This window comes from Pleurodeles waltl, chromosome 5 (assembly GCF_031143425.1).
Source record: "Pleurodeles waltl isolate 20211129_DDA chromosome 5, aPleWal1.hap1.20221129, whole genome shotgun sequence".
In the NCBI taxonomy this organism is placed as follows: Eukaryota; Metazoa; Chordata; class Amphibia; order Caudata; family Salamandridae; genus Pleurodeles; species Pleurodeles waltl.
This window is the reverse complement of record NC_090444.1, coordinates 703525305-703542554: the sequence shown is the minus strand read 5'-3', so window position 1 is coordinate 703542554 and position 17250 is coordinate 703525305. Positions and strand designations below refer to the sequence as shown.

The window sequence follows — 17250 nt, the reverse complement described above, 5'->3', positions numbered from 1 at the left end:
GCTTGCTCCGTCCCCCTGCACTTCCTCCTGCACTTCCTCCTGCCGCATGTGCCTGTTGAATTTCTGCTCAGCTCACATATTCTCCCGCACTGACCGTGATACAGGCGTAGAACTCCAGGGCGCATGGAGAGCCAGACTACTGTATGAGACAAACAAGCACAGAATAGCAAGTACCCTGCCTAAATTCCACTAACACTGGGGAACCGGAAAAGGGTAAAAGCAAAAAAAATATTAGTGACAAACTGCCCAATTAAGGAAGCCAAACAACAAACGGAAAGTTGTCAGTTTGCTTCTCCATTCTGCTTGTGAGCTTAAATAGTACTGCTGCCTGTACTGCCCTGGAAGCGAGAGGTCTAACCCGGCAGAGAGTACAAAAGCTGGTTCACAGTTGGGTTCTTACTCCCAGATCCCTCTGGCCAGTTCTCTACCTCTACCGGACAGCTTTATAGCCCGTCTATCATGTGTATCTGGTATCTGTAGTATGCCTTGTCCTTTCCCCTGCACCATATGTGTTTTCCCATACACTTATTATGCACCCATGTTTGTGATGTCACCCTGACCCTGCCTCGCCTTCCTCACAGCAATGATAATGGCTTTCCATTAGGAGCCGGACTTAGATGCCTTTCCTGTGAGTTCTACAAGTGTCTAGCTACCTTGTTGGCACAGGCACTTTTGGACCTGTTTAAATGCTAGGGTCCTCGAAGGTTTCCCAACAAAGATTAGTGAGACTGACATAGTGGTCATACCATAGCCTGATTGTCCCTAAGAGAGATGTGAGTGATACCTACCAATCTCCCTAATAAATAGTAGGTCTGGAATCCTTGCCATGATACTGGTGGCACATCTTACCACAGTCATTACTAATTTAGTTCATTCTGATCAAAGTAGCTTTATGCCTAACCTGCCACTAGACACACTATCTGTTGTGCCTTTGATGCGTTGTCCATGGGACATAGACTGTCTCAGCCACCTGCTTTGTTACTGATTGACTTTGAGAAGGCCTTCAATACTATTTAATTGGATTACCTCTTTGCACTCCTAGGTTGCATAAGCTTTGTGTTACGCTTTCTAGTCTACAAACGTATACTCTACACAGGACTTAGAATGCAGGCTTGGGTTGAGGCCATAGGGATCTGAGTAAAAACACAGAGCATCAAAAACATATGGATTCTACTCACCCACATATCGACCTAGCGCGAACAGACAACATACCTCACTGTGTATGCTAAGACACAAATAAGGCTAGTTTTAGTCTTACAAATACTATGTAGAACTGTGCTAATGAAAAATATTATTCTCCCTAAACTCTTGTATACACTACAAAACTAACCTTTCATTCTTTCTCAAAGCCTTTTGCTCACCTTGACTTCATTATTGAGAATATTGTTGTGACATAATGGTTGTCCCTATGTCTGATTTGTTAAGTGTTATAAATCAATGTAAGTTGAGGGCGCTACAATGATCGACCCTATATTATATCACAGAACTCCACACCTAATTGTCATGAAGAATGTATCTACTCCTGGACATCGGATCTATGCCAGACCCAGCAAATGCAGTTCATGTGTGGGCCTTTGGTGAGGGCTTTCTAATCCAATAACTACATGGAGCGAAACTCCCTCCAGGAGTGTCCCTGCAGCGAAGATGGTGATGGAAATAGGGAGTGCCTCAACCAAACAATTGAGATAGACTGGGTGAGTGACTAGTCAACCTCCCCTGCTATCCACCATACTGGAGGTTGCCTTGTTGGAGGGCTTTGAAGGCTGGGATCAGCTAGGGATTTTACTGCTGGGGGACATAGTGGCAGGGGGGACGTTAAAACCCTTTTCCGAAATCAAGAAGGAATTTGGACTCCTCCATATGCAATTCTGCCATTACCTCTAAGTTAGACTAGCTATTATGCTTTACTTATTACGACTGCATGATTTATCCAACTTCAGTGTACTATAGGTGAATATGACACTTTCTCAGTTTCCTGTGCAGGGCACAATTATCTATCTGTGTGAAACCCTGCTTACTAACTCCCCTGATACCTTCACTCACCTTAGAGAAGCCTGGGAAGAAAACATTGGCAACCTCGAAGACTAGGAGTGGACTTTTGCACTTATGGCCTTGCGCGAGGCTGCAGTCTCAAAATAATAAAGTTCAAAAATCTATATATGGTATAGCCAACCTCCTGAGACATTGTGGTGCTTCTGGTGAGGTTCTGGTCCAGAATGCTTTAGATGTCGGCCAGAGGTGGGGAACTTTAGCCATACAATTTGGTCCTGTTCAGGTCTCAGGCTTTTCTGGGAGGGGATATTTTACACATTTAAAGCAGTATTGAAGTGACCAATTGACCGAAATCCAAAAATTGCTCTACAACATATACTTGAGAATGAGGGCATCGTGGGGCTTAGAAGTACCAACTTAGGCTGGGTTTAGTATTGGGGAAAAGAACATTACTCAGAATTGGAAGAAGTCAACACTCCCTTGCATAGTCAGATGGAAGCATGGTATGAGCAGGTGCCTTGTACTTTAGCTCCTGATATATAAGGTCCGGTGGTGTCCCCAAAAATATTGTAAGATCTAGGAGAGCTGGCAGGATTACCAGGTGTAAGAGGCAGATATTTAAAGAAAACTTAGAACCCAGTAAAGAGATTTAATAAAAAAAGAGTTGGTTATTAAAATCATTCCCTTTGTAAATGTGTCCCCATCTGTATGTGTATAGGAGTAGCTCAAACTATTTTCCACCCTGAGTCTGCCTCACCTAAAGGTGGGCGGACATGAAGTGGACAATAGCTTGAATGAAAGTGTTGGGCTCGTCTTTGGGTTTCTTTAGCTACCACCCGAATCAATCATCTCAAGGCTCTCTCTCATCAGAACTGGCTAGGGATCATTGTGCCATTTCCCATCTAAAGGGGAACTTCTGGTTTCATGCAAAACAATTCCTGCTCTCCCAGATAGGGACTTGAGCAGAGGCTGGGTGGCCCAGAGGCTGACACGCTTCTTTGAATTTTTCTTCCCTAGAGAGAGTGGATGAATTCCCCGTTCTAGAGCATGGAGTGGGGCCCAGTCTATGAAATTTACTGGGAAAGCCCCAATAGCCTCCCTGGAAAGCTGATGGTGTCACGGCTCCTCAGCAGCTTCCTAGTTAACATCCTACAAGTGTGAACCTTAACACTTTCGTGCCATGTCTTAGATACTGTTTTAGTTTCCACACCATCCTGTGGATGTGGCAAGAGTGAAGGTGATTCCTCTTCTTCCAGCTGTGATACGGAGTTTACAAACCTTCCTTATCCAAAGGATTTTCCCCATTATGGAATATCTCTGTGAGACCCCTTTTTTCCTGCAGCTGTACCTTGCGGATTCTCTGATCCCAGCATGGTGGTGATCTGCTTTCATGTGGGTGTCCACCTCTTGTGCCCACCCTGAAATCCCATCCTTTGAATTTGTGTTTCAGGCAAGTATCTCCTAGATTCCTTTATCCTCTCCTTGGGGCAGGGAGGCTTTGGTTGAAGTTTCTAAATCTAACAAGCATTATGACATGGAGCTCCTGCTTGTGCTTCTGGAGTAGTCTGGGTTTGCTTGCACATTTCTCTTTGGTTACATGGCTCAACACCTAACCTTTCGTATTAAGAACTAACTAGTAGTTCCATGGATGAGGATGAGGGGATGCCCTTGAGATTTTCAAGACAAAGGATATGGTGGACTCCAGTTTTTAGGGCGCAAAGAAGAAAGCTATTTGTATTTATATATTTACCTTGTCTTCCTCCTATATGCTGGAGCTGATTTTGAAGCACAGAATGGGGAATTAGCAGAATACCTGTTACGAATAGTATATATCTAGCCTCTTCTGGGTATTCCCTTTCTTAAATTACATGTGCCAGTCAAAAGTGAATGTGTGTGAATAATAAAATCTGTATTTGGTTTGTATTATTATGTTATGCAATGTGATAATCAAGTTTACGTGAAAATATTATCAGTTTTTAAACTGAACGCCGACTGTTATTTTTTTTTTTTTTTTTCTGGCGAGTTTCTAGAAGGTTGATAACTAAGTGTCTCATTTATTGTTGTTGAACACGGTCTCGCAGAATAAAAATAAGTGAAAAGACAACCGGACACTTTCTGCTTGTTTATTCTAAGTGTCTCAACAACAGTGTAATAATGCTATAAAAGCTGAGTGCAAATGGTGAGGAGTTGAAGGGGTATCTTCATGCCAGGCGATAACAGGGTATGTAGTGCAGAATCATGTCACCGGTTCCAACTGAAGGATAACAGAAAGGCAGGCACTTAGCCTTTGCTTGCTGAACCTATCAGTACAACTGGTCTCCTTGCATTACATGCATGGCAGAGTTTGCTATGTTAGTGAACACAAGCCCTATTGTTCAAACAGGTATGCAAGTGTGAACCATCTCTGAAACTCAATAGGTTTTTATTTTTTGCTGTGCTAGGATTAGCTTAGTGCTTAAAAATATTAGAATTAGTGTACAATTGCTATAGGTGTGTAACCGCAAATATGGTGGAGTGGTTCCTCTTATTCACAGTTTTGGTAAACATTGCTACCTCCATCTCCATTGTTATTGCCTTTATTGTAGTTGCAATCAATATTGTGTGCACTAGATCAGGGTTTGTATCCCTGGTGTTCTAGTGTTCATGAGCGTGTTACTCCTGAAAGAAAGATTGGTTTGGGTTCACTACCTATCCCCTAATGCCATGGTTCCCAACCTTTAGACTTTTGTGGACCCTCACTTTATCATTACTGAAGCCCGGGACCCCCACTGAATCTTTATTGGAAAATAGGGACGCCCCACTGAGTCATTACTGAAAGCTGGAGACCTAAACTTTTAATATTATTTAATTTTCTCAGCAGTTACGGACCCCCTGAGGAGGCTTCGCGGACCCCTAGTGGTTCCCGGACCCCATGTTGGGAACCACTGCTTTAATCTGTCACGCAAATATTGCTCAATTGGTTGTGGGATGGTTGCAGTTTCAGGTTGTTACATTGATTAAGTCCATAATGCCACGGTTCTAGAGAACTAAACCATGTGTTTCTAGAATTATCTGGAAATCGTAGCATGTCTGGTCTCAGACAGGGTCATCAGCCTTCTTGGAGAAAGTAGATAGTAGGGTAATTTGGAACCATAAACGCACAGCCTAATTCACATGCCCTCTAGAGGTGAAACTCACCATTAGGACCTGGCACAATCGCAAATCCTTTCTGAGGGTGATTGCTGACACATTTTTGCACAAGCAAGTCCGACAAACGTTCACACCATCCCCTTTGCTAGTCAGCACCTGTTTGACCCTTTCACAGAAAACATTTGGCCAGCTTCTGCATAGTCAACGGCAAGACACAGGTTTTATAGGATCCTTCCTCTTTTTTTTCTCGCATTTGACATGATTTTACCTAGGGGCCTCACCTCTAAGAGTATGCACTTTGCTTTTCTTTTTGTCACCTATATGGGCTGCAGGAAAAACTGGACACATTTCTGTTTCCAGGGGCCGTCTGATGAATCCATGCAGTGAAAGAGATGTTGTCGTAAAACGCAAGTTGAGGAATACTTGTAGCAATTTTGTTTGCACTAAAGCTGCATTAGATAGCATTAGATAACCTATGGTGGGAACAAGCTTCTTATTCACTAGTGCAGGATTTGAGAATAGCATTGGGCTAAACAAAGACATACATCAGTGGCTTCAGCGTGTTGGCGAACCACAGTGAGCCTTGGAATGGATCCGAGAGAGGAAGGGATCCCAGATTGGAAGTAGCCACATCCATAGAGCTCCAGGATTTTGTGTCCCCACTGACTGCTTCAGGTCCTACAAAATGTGTCACACGTAATTCCAAATCGATGCTAATAACTGCTGTCAAGAGCTCCACCTTTTTGGGTGATTAGAGGAAGTTCGGCCACAGGAGCAGAAGGGTGACAAACACTTCAGACGTCTAGTAGTGAAATGCAATATGCACTGGCTTGTTTAGGAAATTGCACAAACTGCACATTTTCCGTTTTTAGAATTTCCAGTGGCATCACGTGTTCCATTCTATTATATGTCTACTATAGGTTTTTCCCACATTGAATGCCCTTTACAATTGCACTGCTTGGGGGCCACAACTTGATGTTCAATGTTTTTCTCTTACAAATGATGCGTTAATTCACTTGAATTGTAGCAATTAACCAGGCCCCACGAAAGAGCAGAAGTAATTTTGAAAAGCCCCTTACTGTGATATACAATACATTATAAACATATGACTGTAATACTCGGGCTTCAGTAGACAAATCTCTGTCTAGCTCTGGTCACAGTAAGTGCCCTCGCAGCCGGTGGTGAACCCTGCTTTCTGATGAGGAAATTTCCAGGAACTGTGTGAGAGCTGATTTCACAAGATGCTTAGGGCACAGCAGCTGTCAATAAAATGTGTTCCATAGTGCTGCTCTTTCTGAAAACCAGACTGTAAATTAAATAAAATGACGTCCAATGTTTTTTTTTAAATCTATTTTTTGCTGTAGACTTGTATGACGGTTTTCGTGCTTATCTATATTTACTAGTCCTTTTATTGTTTCTGTTCCTCCAGTTCTCTCCGTTCCACGCGACCATACTGGCTTCCTGCTCCTACGACTTCACCGTCAGGTACTTTTTTGCGCCATTGTGGCTTTTGAAAGGAATATTACGTCTGAGTCACAGCTCACCTGCAAACAAGCCGTGTTAATAAGTGGAATATAAAACATCTTTACCGCGTGGCATGCTTAGGCGCAAGGAAAAGAAGTGCGACAGTCATCCTACGGCCGAATGCACCCACCACGCACGTATTATGTCCATGGCCCCTGGAAGGTTAACCAAACAGTCTGCTTTAAGGAAACCCGTCATGGCAGGTGTTGCTCTGAACATTTTCCCACAGATTGGGGTGTGGTATTTCCGTTACTCATGGTAAATTTTGATAAGCACTGGGGAAGTAGCAGCAGCGTCACCTTATCCATTCTGTCGAGATACCATTGTCTGAGGCCTTCTTTTCAGATCCACCCACAAAAAAGAGTTCTTTCGGCTCATCATTGTAGGTTGCTAATATACCTACTTGATTCGTTGTTCATCCGCATTGTTCATGCATGCCTGAACCATTTTTTTCTTTTATTGAGGTTTCCTGGCTGAATTTCTTGAAAGCACCATTTTTCGGCAGTTGGGCTTTTATTCCATAACTGACTGGTCACACCAAAGCCATTACCCTTAAAGTAGTTAGCACACTAGCAATACTTGCATTTGTAGAAGAGGCGTTTTCCCCTTCCTCCATCCTAAGGTTTTTTTTTTGCTTTCTATATTTACATTTGACTTTATCATTATACTCTGATCTGTTCACGTTGTCCAACTTGCAGGTGTTTTCAATGTAAGCCCACAGGCATTCCAAGAACTCCTACCATTGCCCGGGTATGAGCTTTGCAGATTTCCACTGAAGAAGAGAGGCTGCCCCTGTTTTTGAGCGAAACCACGACCATTGTGGCATTTTTGACGAAACTTACCTGCCTTTTCACACTGCCCATATTACAGTTGTTAAGACACACGTTCTTCCTGTTCTCTAGTAATCAAACCCGATTGGTAACCAGCTCGAGTTACCCTTACATAGGGCCCGATCGCTAGTCGGGCGGAGTGATTTACCTATACCTCTCAACTCACCCACTGTTTTCGTGTTCATACACTTCAATGGAATAACCCAATTAATTGCCTGGCTTCACCACATTTTTTATTTAAGAGGTTGACGGGTATGTATCCTTGTTGGAGATACCACTCCGGCTGATTCTGACTCCCTTGGTTGCTCCACACCCGGCAATACCACTAAAGAATATATACGTAAACAGGAGTACTAAGTACTTGTGTAGATCACTCCACATCACCACAGCTACTGGAACTTTGCGGCAGGGGAAGACTACATTAAGTGGCAGGGTTGACTAAGTCATGCGTCAACAAAAGGCAGATTATGTGGCCAAGTGCAGCCCATTTTGTGATAGTATTACTTCTTAACTGTGTCAGGTTTTCAGATGTAAATGCTGTTTGGGCAACGGTTTCACCTAATTAGTACCAGTTTAACAGAAAGGAAAGTGAAGAGGTGAAATTAAAAGAGCAGAACCAGTAAGAGAATATGAGAAACTGGGGCGAGTGAGAGGAGAAGGAGTGGGGTCGATTTAAGAGGCTGGAACCAACAAGAGAAGATGGAGGCTGGTTGAGAGATGAGGTGAAGAGTGGACCACGGGGGTGTTGGGGGAGAGATGGATATAAAAGAGGCAGCACCATCAAGAGAAAAGAAAAGGAGGGTAGAGTGTAAAGGTGGATTTAAAAGGAGAGAGTCAGCAAGAAGTGTAAGAGGCTTGGGAGAAATGAAAGGTATAGAATAGAGCAGGAGAATAGAAGGCGCAAGGGGGGAGACCTACAAGAAGAGGGAAGGGGGGAGACCTACAAGAAGAGGGAAGGGGGGAGACCTACAAGAAGAGGGAAGGGAGGAGACCTACAAGAAGAGGGAAGGGAGGAGACCTACAAGAAGAGGGAAGGGATTGTAGGTGAGAGAGGACAAAGCAATGGGTAAATAGTAGAGGGAAAGAATCAGCGAGAAAAGGTAAGCGGCTTGGAAAAGAAGGAGAGGAAAAGGGAACAGGCTGTAAATGGGCAGAATGGGCAAAACATGTTATTAAAAGTCTGAAAGTGATGTGACAGAAGACGAAACAATTGTGCATTAAAAATATAAGCCTTTATGTTTTTTATCACATTGAATCCACTGATAATGCCCAGATCTATATTAAAGCAATATTAAATCTGGTGTTAGTTTATATAAAAGTGATTTAACAATCAGTCTTCTTAATTCAATATCATACATATCATCTTGCTGCCTGTCCCCTCTAAAATCCCTGAAAAATAGGTCCGCTGCCCAAACTTCTCCTTTGTCAAAAAGTAATTGACTTCTTTGCCGTGTTTGTGTTTAAGCTGCCTTTCAATGGGACAGAAGTATCTCTTCTTGCTGCATCAGGCAATTTGTGCCTGGTTGAGGTAGAGCAGCCCAGATACTACACGATGTCAGTGTTGTGTTTACCATACGAGGCTTATTAATCAGCTGGAACAGTATAGTTTTCAAGGTACTTCCCTGGTGTGGCTTCTCTATTTTCTGTCTCAGAGTTCACAAACAGTCCGCATCCCCCAATTCATGTCATGTTCTAAACCTCTCGCTTGTGGAACCCCTTAGGGCTTCTCTCAGAGCACTATGCCATTACGCTTTAACTTATCTTGTTGGTGTTATTCCTACAATCTTCTGGTTTCTCTTGCTAAATTCCTATGTAGATGATACCGAAAGCGTTGTTTTCCTCAGTGATAATGTGGGCTGCGCTCAGGTGAAATTTTGGTCCTGCATTGTTCCCTTTACCTACTTGATCGAGTCTAATTAAAACTCAGTAACAACAAAACAAAGGCTCTCATCTTTAGAGGAAATTCCAAGATATGGTCTTTTCTTTGGAGGCAGGTGGAGCACTCCCTGTGCTTAATTTGTACCAGTGTTTGCCAGTGCTTGGCACCTCACTCATTGCTCAACATCAGAACTTATTTCTGACAGGCCACCATATTGTGTATATATTTGAGAAAAACACACCAGATAATTTGTTACCAAAGGTAAGTAACTTGTTCTTCTGGTCATTAGTACCACCCAGTGCTTTAAACGGGAAAAAATAAGTGCAGGTACTCATCATATTGCGCTGTGGACATGGGTGGGGATAGGGATGGGGCTAAGATGCTAGCATCCAATAAGATTTAGATATTCTCAGAGTACATCTGTGATTGTTGATGCGGCTAATAGATATTGTGTGTGTATTACTTAACCAACTCTTGCACCGAAATACCACATGGGGAGATGACAGGCCATGGTTGCTGAATCAGGGACCGACTTACATATATGTATTCAGCAACCATATATCCGACACCCAAGTAACTTACCAGGACAAACCAGAGGTCACAGTTATTTCCTTTTTGGTCAACAGTATGTCTTTCGGACCCTGGTCACTACATTGACCCCTTGACATACTGGTCCTTGAATTAAGGTGTTATTTCACACATACTTCTCCCAAACAATTGGCATTCTCAGACCTAAAATACGTATTTGCCATCGCTGCAGTCAGTTCATTTATTGTGAAAGTCTTCTATGGGCACATGTTACATATCCACCTTTTCAGAGACACAGTGAGGAGCAGTTAAAAAGCAGCAGACTTATAAATGTAAATTTACTGCAGAAGAAATACATCTTGCATACGTTGTGTTCAAGGATGAGATCACTGGAATCAGACCAGCAGAACGAGCAAAACTGTGCAGCAATATATATCCAGCGCTAACAAATAGCCTTCAGTGAACAATAAACTGGTTATTGGCAAGTGTGTGAAGCATTCTTACAAAGTAATGCCATTCCATCAAGGCCGTCCCTCCTAGACTGACTTGCATAACTGCATTAATGCAAGCACCCTCACTTAGCTTCTGTTGCCCTCGGTAACATAAGTAGTTACATTGTTTTAATAAAGGGTAATTTTGGTTGTGAGAATTACTATAAAAACTGCATAGAGCATATAAGGTTGCATTTTCATGGTAAGTAGCACCTATTCATTTATTTATGTGGGATTTTTATGTAGCGCTGTGCATAGCCTCCCCGTAACTTCACAGTGCTGATATATGAGGTATTATTATGCAGATTTCCATTGTGCATGCCCTAATCATTATGTATTGATGAGCAGTATATGTTCTACAGAACTCTATTGCACTTAAGAGAAACGTTATTAGCATAATCTGCTGAAATAGAATTACTTTTTTCTCTAGCAGTTCACAGTGCACATATGAGACACACATACATATACACATAGGTACTCGCACTCTCACTCATGCACATCATTTGCTAAAACTGCTTTGTTTTTACAAACGACATAATCAGGCAGGCACTCATCATGACAATTTCACCATTTCTCATGTACTTCACTCAGCCACATTATGACTGAAAGAGAAAGGCACATAAACGTGTCTCAAATTCATACTGATTTAGGATTTTGTGTGTGTAAAACAAGTTAAGGGAAGGTCGCAAGGAGTCAGAGCTCCTGATCCTGCACCCTTCACGAACCACTCTCTTCCTCGGGCGCCCCTTAAGGGCGGTACGCCATACAACCTGGAATGACTCCAGAAGCACCTCATGCTTCCAGGGTCATGCCACGGCCAGCCAATCTTGCCACAACTTCAACCATAGGTTGTGGCAGCTGATGCCACGACCGTGGTTTAGGCCTTAGGCCTGCCGCCATATGTAGGGCTCCCCCAAGTTAGGGAAACCTCTCCCAATGGTTCAGAAGCTGCTTTAACCATGATACCAAAACTACTACAGGACAACCGTTTTACCTTGAGGTTATGTGCTGTAATAATCGCTCCAAACCCTAGCTGGTGCAACATAAGAGTGAGAGAAGCTAGGTAAATAGAAATTCTCAGCAGGTTTTGTTTCAGTTGGGGCGAAGCAGTACTGGACACCATCTAGGATTCTATTTCAGGACCGGAGGCTACGATTATGCTTTCTCTTTCTTTACTGTCTCAATACAGTAGCCAATCAACAGACAGTAAAAACAAAATACCACAAAACCCAGGATGCTTTGTGTCAGGTCACATGTACCAATCACCATCCGAGACCCCTGTACATAAGTAACATGACCTTAAAAGTCACTTACTCTTTCTTTGCTGCTCCGCAGCAGATAAGTACTCACTCTAATTACTTGATGCTTTTAAATGTATAGTAATTACTTGTGGATACCTTTTTTCTTTCAGGCTTTTGTACGTGAAGCGATTCTGCTCGCATATTGTTATTTTTATCAGCGCTTCGCACGCTTAGTAATTTTTGTCTTCTTGCTGTTTTATAGCCCTTTTATGTGGAGCGGGAGCGGTCTATGCGTGTAGCGCGTAGTCCTATTTTTTTCCCCTTTCCCTTGTGGCGTCGTGCTGCGAGTGGTACGAGCTGATCTTTACAGAGTTATTCCTCTGGGAGATCGTCTTGTGTGTTTGCATTGTGTGCAGTGGGAGGCCCTCCTCTGTTCCTCCTTTGTACTCCCTATATGCCCAGTTTGAACTGAAAACATGGGCAGTAATAATATAAAGAGGCTTGGCCTAGAGTGCTCCCTCTACATTCTTTTGGGCTTTCCAGCCTGTCAGAGGTGTTTGCACTCCCCCTATAATATTATCCTGTATTTCCTTGAATTTTTTATATATATATCCAGGAAAATGGCTCAATGGGATGAGCATGAATCAGGTTATTATCCTGAGGAGATTGGAAATCAATTGGAGGTAAACCTCGTGGAGCCCTTGAACACAGGGTGCAACAGTCTGTCAATGATGCCCTTGTCAGGGCTTTAGGACCTTTTTATGGCCAATTGTTTGATTACGTCTGCACCCAGGGCTGGCTACAGGAACCTCAACTTCAAAATGAAGGGTCTAAATCTAAATCAAAATTTAAGAATTTGGATAAGGGAGTAGATGCTGTTTCAGGGAATGTCCATGCTGATGCATTTGAGAAACTTCAACGTAAGCGTGCTAATGAACATAGATATAGTTCTAAAAAAGATTCTGCTTTTTCCCCATCCTCGTCAGATAAAAACTCCTCATCGGATGATTCCGATGACTCGGATGATCCGGGACCCAGTAAGAAACCTAAAAAGCAAGCTTCTCCTCTCTAGGTCCTGGATTTTGACCCTACAGAAATTATTCACTTCAGGGCATCCAATTGGGTTCCTTCCCCAGAAGTGGTGAGGTATGTTCAATTGAATATTCGTAGGAGCTTTGATAAAGAGGTACGATCACGCCTTCGGTTGGAATGTCCTAGACCATATCTGGAAGGTAAGGTTACTGGCACTCCAGAAATAGACCCTACCATGTTCACCTTCATGAAAAATTTTGCTAAAGACCCAAAAAAGGGTTTAGATAGGTCTTGGCGTAACTGCCAAGATAAGTTACTTGACTTGTCTGGCCCGTTAACAAAGATTCTTGATATGGCTTTTCTCGCCAAGGAATCAGGGACTTCTGTGGACACTGATGTACTGATTGGTTTGGCTCAATGAGCCGTTTGTCAACTGGGCAATACGAATTGTGCAATTTCTTTTGAATGCAGAAAGTCCATTCTTATGCGTATTGATCCTAAACTAAATGATTTAGCCTCTTCTGTGACGGGTCCTTCGGCGGATGGCTTACTTTTTGGTTCTTCCTTTATTAAAGAACTGGCTAAGTTCTGTTCTACTTTCTCCTTCCTCGACAAGGCACAGATGTCCCTTAAAAAGGTGTTTAAACAAGGCCTTTTTCTCAGGGTCTGGTCAGTATGGAGGGTGAATGCCCAGCCAGGGATCTTTCGCAAGTCCTCAGAACTACTACACCAGAGGGAGAGGAGGTTGGTACGGAGACCAATCTGACTCTAATTCTACCCCACCTGCTCCAGTGGAGGACGTTGCAGGTTTCGTAGCGAGCCATGAAGTGGACAACCAGGAGCAATTCAAGAAGCTGGTTACGTAGGTGAGCATTATACTACATTTTAGGGTACTTCTTAGGGGGCAGAGTGGGATTGTTTCTGGACAATTGGAGAAAGATTTCTGGGGATCCTTGGACTCTTCAGAGGGTCATGGGTTTTCGTTTGGAGTTTATCAATACTCCGAAGCAATTGAAACCCCCTATTCAAATGTGTTTTTCTCTTGCAGATTAGACCTTTATAGATTTAGAAGTTCAAGCTTTGATGGACAAAGGGGTAGTACGTTTTTCCTCTCCTTACCCGTTTGGATTTATCAGCCCCATTTTTGTAGTAGACAAAAAAGGCGGGGGTCATCGCCTGGTAATAAATCTAAAAGATTTCAATTTTTGGATTTTATACAGACACTTCAAAATGGGAGGGATTCACATGTTGAGAGATATTCTATTAAAAGGCGACTGGATGGTCCGCCTAGACCTAAAGAATGCCTACCTTTTGATTCCCATTTTTCCCCCACACAGGAAGTTTTTACAATTCCTGTGGAAGGGCCATTGTCTGGAGTTCAGTGCGCTACCGTTTGGCCTGTCGTCAGCTCCCTGGTGCTTCACGAAGCTGATGAGACCAGTGGTGGAATTTCTGCGTGCCAAGGGAGCACGTTTGATCATATACTTGGACGACATTTTATTGATGGCTCAGGATATTCATACTCTCCTGACTCATTTAGATTGGACCATTTGTCTCTTACAGGATCTGGGTTTTCTTATCAATGTGCAGAAATCACTGTTGAATCCGTCCCAGACTTCCTGGGTTTGAAGATAGACTCAGTCCGCTCTCAACTTATTCTACCTTCTCAGAAAATTTGCAACCTCAAGTGGGAATTGAGTTCTGCATTAATCAGTCCGACTGTATCATTGAGGAAGATTGCCAGGATAGGGCTTTCTAGCTTCATCTATTCTGGCCATCTTTCCGGCTCCTCTTCACTATCGTGCTTTGCAAAGACTCAAGATCTGACATTTGCAGCAGGGTCTGAGCTATTCGGAGCTGATTCCGTTAACCAACGAGGTGAAGTTGGAGATTCATTGGTGGCTCCAGCACAATGAAGCCTGGAAAGGCAGGGCTATTTTTGGTTCCTTCCTAGAGGTGGTGATCAAATCAGATGCTAGTCGTTGGGGCGGAGGAGCCTGTTGCGGCTCCTTAGTGACAGGGGGTTGATAGTCGAGTTCGGAGCAGACTCTTCACATCAATTGTTTGGAACTTCTAGCGGGTTCTTTTGCCATAAAGAGTCTATCCCCTCAGAAGATGGACTGCTGCATATTGTTGAAGATGGACAATATATCAGCAGTGCGATATGTCAACAAATTAGGGGGGACGAAGTCCAGGATTCTGGCAGAGATTGCCAAGGACTTGTGGCATTTCTGCCTCAGCCATGGACTGATTGTCTTAGCGGAATATCTTCTGGGTGTTCAGAACACAGTAGCGGATTGGAATTCCAGATTTTTTAGGGATTCCAGCGATTGGAAACTGGATCCAATTATTTTTCTTCAGATAATCAGAGAGTGGGGCCTTTGCGAGTGCGTCTCGCCTCAACTCTCACATAACAAAATTTATCAGCTGGCGTCCGGACCCTCTGGCACTGGCGACAGATTCTTTTCTCCAGGATTGGATGCAGTTTAGAGGGTATGCTCCTCCTCGATTTTTGATGATTTCCAGGGTTCTGTCTCATGTACGACAGAAAGTAGAGATTATCTTGGTGACCACATTCTGGAGAGCTCAACCATGGTTCCCAATTGCTCTGCATTTAGCTTGTGCTCCCCCGCTTCTCATTCCTCCTCGATAGGATCTTCTGATGAGTTCGGAGGGCCTTAAACTTCCACTGATCATGTCAGAGAAACTGGTATTGATGGTTTGGGTGGTTTCAGGTCAAGATGGGATTCCCTTGGCCTTTCAAAGCAAGCTGCAAATTTCATCAATCAGGCTTGGGCAGCAGGCACTCCTAAGAGATACTCATCAGCCTGGCGCAAATGGAGTAGTTGGTGTGACGGAAGGGGTTTAGATCCCGTGGGGTCGGACGTTGAGTTGATTGGGATTTTTTTTAGCTGAACTCGCGGGTTCAGGTTTGGCATATAGAACGATTAATAATTTCAGATCAGCCATCTCGGCTGGACATGTACATATTGAAGATAAGCCTGTAGGGGAACATCCCCTGGTTTGTAAAGTATTGAAAGGTATCCGTTTGTCAAATCATCCTCAAGCCAGATATTCTGTTTTATGGGATGTGAATATCATATTGAGGTTTTTAGACGTTTGGCCCTCCAATAGGTATCTTTCTCGAAAACAGATTTTAGCAAAATTTACTATGTTACTATGTCTGATTTCCTGTAAAAGGGTATCAGACATCAGAGCTTTGGATTTGGCTAGGAGAGCTTATTCTCCTGAAGGTGTTACTTTTACCATCACCAGAAGGGCTAAGACTAATTGCAGGTCAGTAACTTATCCAATGTTTCCTGATAATTCAAAATTATGTGTAGTTCAATGTTTGAAAGATTATGAGGTGGTTACAGACAAATTCAGGCAAGATTCTAGAGGTCACTTATTAATATCTTTACAGAAACCATTTAAGGTGGTTGTGTCAGCTACATTATGGAGATGGATTAAATGATTAATGAGTGAAGCTAGTATAGATACCACAACATTTGGAGCTCATTCTGAAAGAGGAGCCATGGCTTCCAAGACATATGTTCAGGTTCTCATTTAGAGGACATTATGAGGGCAGCAGATTGGTCTTCTGAATCTATTTTTCATAAATGTTATCACAAACCTGTTGTGGATGTTGCTACTGTGGTATGTGGACAGCTTTAAACGAGCATAATTGTAGCCTTCGGTCCTGAAATAGAATAAAAGAAATTCTAGCTTACGCGTTAAGAATTTTCAATTCTATTAAGGACACGGAGGCGAGGATTATCCCCTCCTATATACACACATTTATGTCTCTTATCAGATATATAATTGTATTGAACTTTCAGTATTTTATGGTTATTTATGTTATGTATTTTGCCCTCCCTTATTTTATTTTAGATTTGCTTACAGAATTATTGATACATTTATTTTGAGAGGTATTACCTTTCATTATTTTTCTGCAATCCTAGGATCTGATCAGAATGCTACATGAATTTTGTCGCTGTTCTGTGCTTGGAGAAGACGACGTTATGGGCTTCGTTATCATTGGACGTTGCTTCTGGATATGGCTCCTGTTGAGCTCGGCTTGTGTTTTTCCAGACTTCCGGCTCTGATGATCGTAGGAACAGTTCATCTGTAAGAAGTTTCATTTTGGATGTTTGATGTTTGTCTGACTCTGACAAAGAAAGAGGAAGTGACTGTAGAGATCATGTTATTTATGAACAGGGGTCTCGGATGGTGATTGGTACATGTGACCTGAGACAAAGCATCATGAGTTTTGTTGTTTTTTGTTTTTACTGTCTGTTGATTGGCTGCTGTATTGAGACAGTAAAGAAAGAGAAAGCATAATCCTTGCCTCCGTGTCCTTAATAGAATTGAAAATTCTTGATGCATAAGCTAGAATTTTTTTTATCCTCTGTCAGTGCTCACATTCATGGTTCCATTAGCTGCAGTCTCATCAGAAACAGAGCAACGCCTGTCCTATGTTGCTACACATTTGTAACATAAGCCTTGCTACCTTCCATCAGAGTACTGGTACTCTCCCTGGCAAAGGAGAAGTTCCAGTACTCAGGGGGGAAAAAGTCAGAGTGCCGGTACTCAGTACCGTTGAG

General features: G+C 42.8%; 1 protein-coding gene across 3 annotated transcripts in view; it reads left to right on the top strand.

Annotated features, from left to right (window-relative positions):
* The window catches only part of PEX7 (peroxisomal biogenesis factor 7), a 915648-nt gene that overhangs the window by 538546 nt on the left and 359852 nt on the right, over positions 1–17250 (top strand). For all 3 annotated transcript variants that reach the window (XM_069234650.1, XM_069234651.1, XM_069234649.1), the window contains exon 8: positions 6551–6606. In XM_069234650.1, the coding sequence (XP_069090751.1) occupies positions 6551–6606 (56 nt within the window). The remainder of the gene's footprint in view (positions 1–6550; positions 6607–17250) is intronic.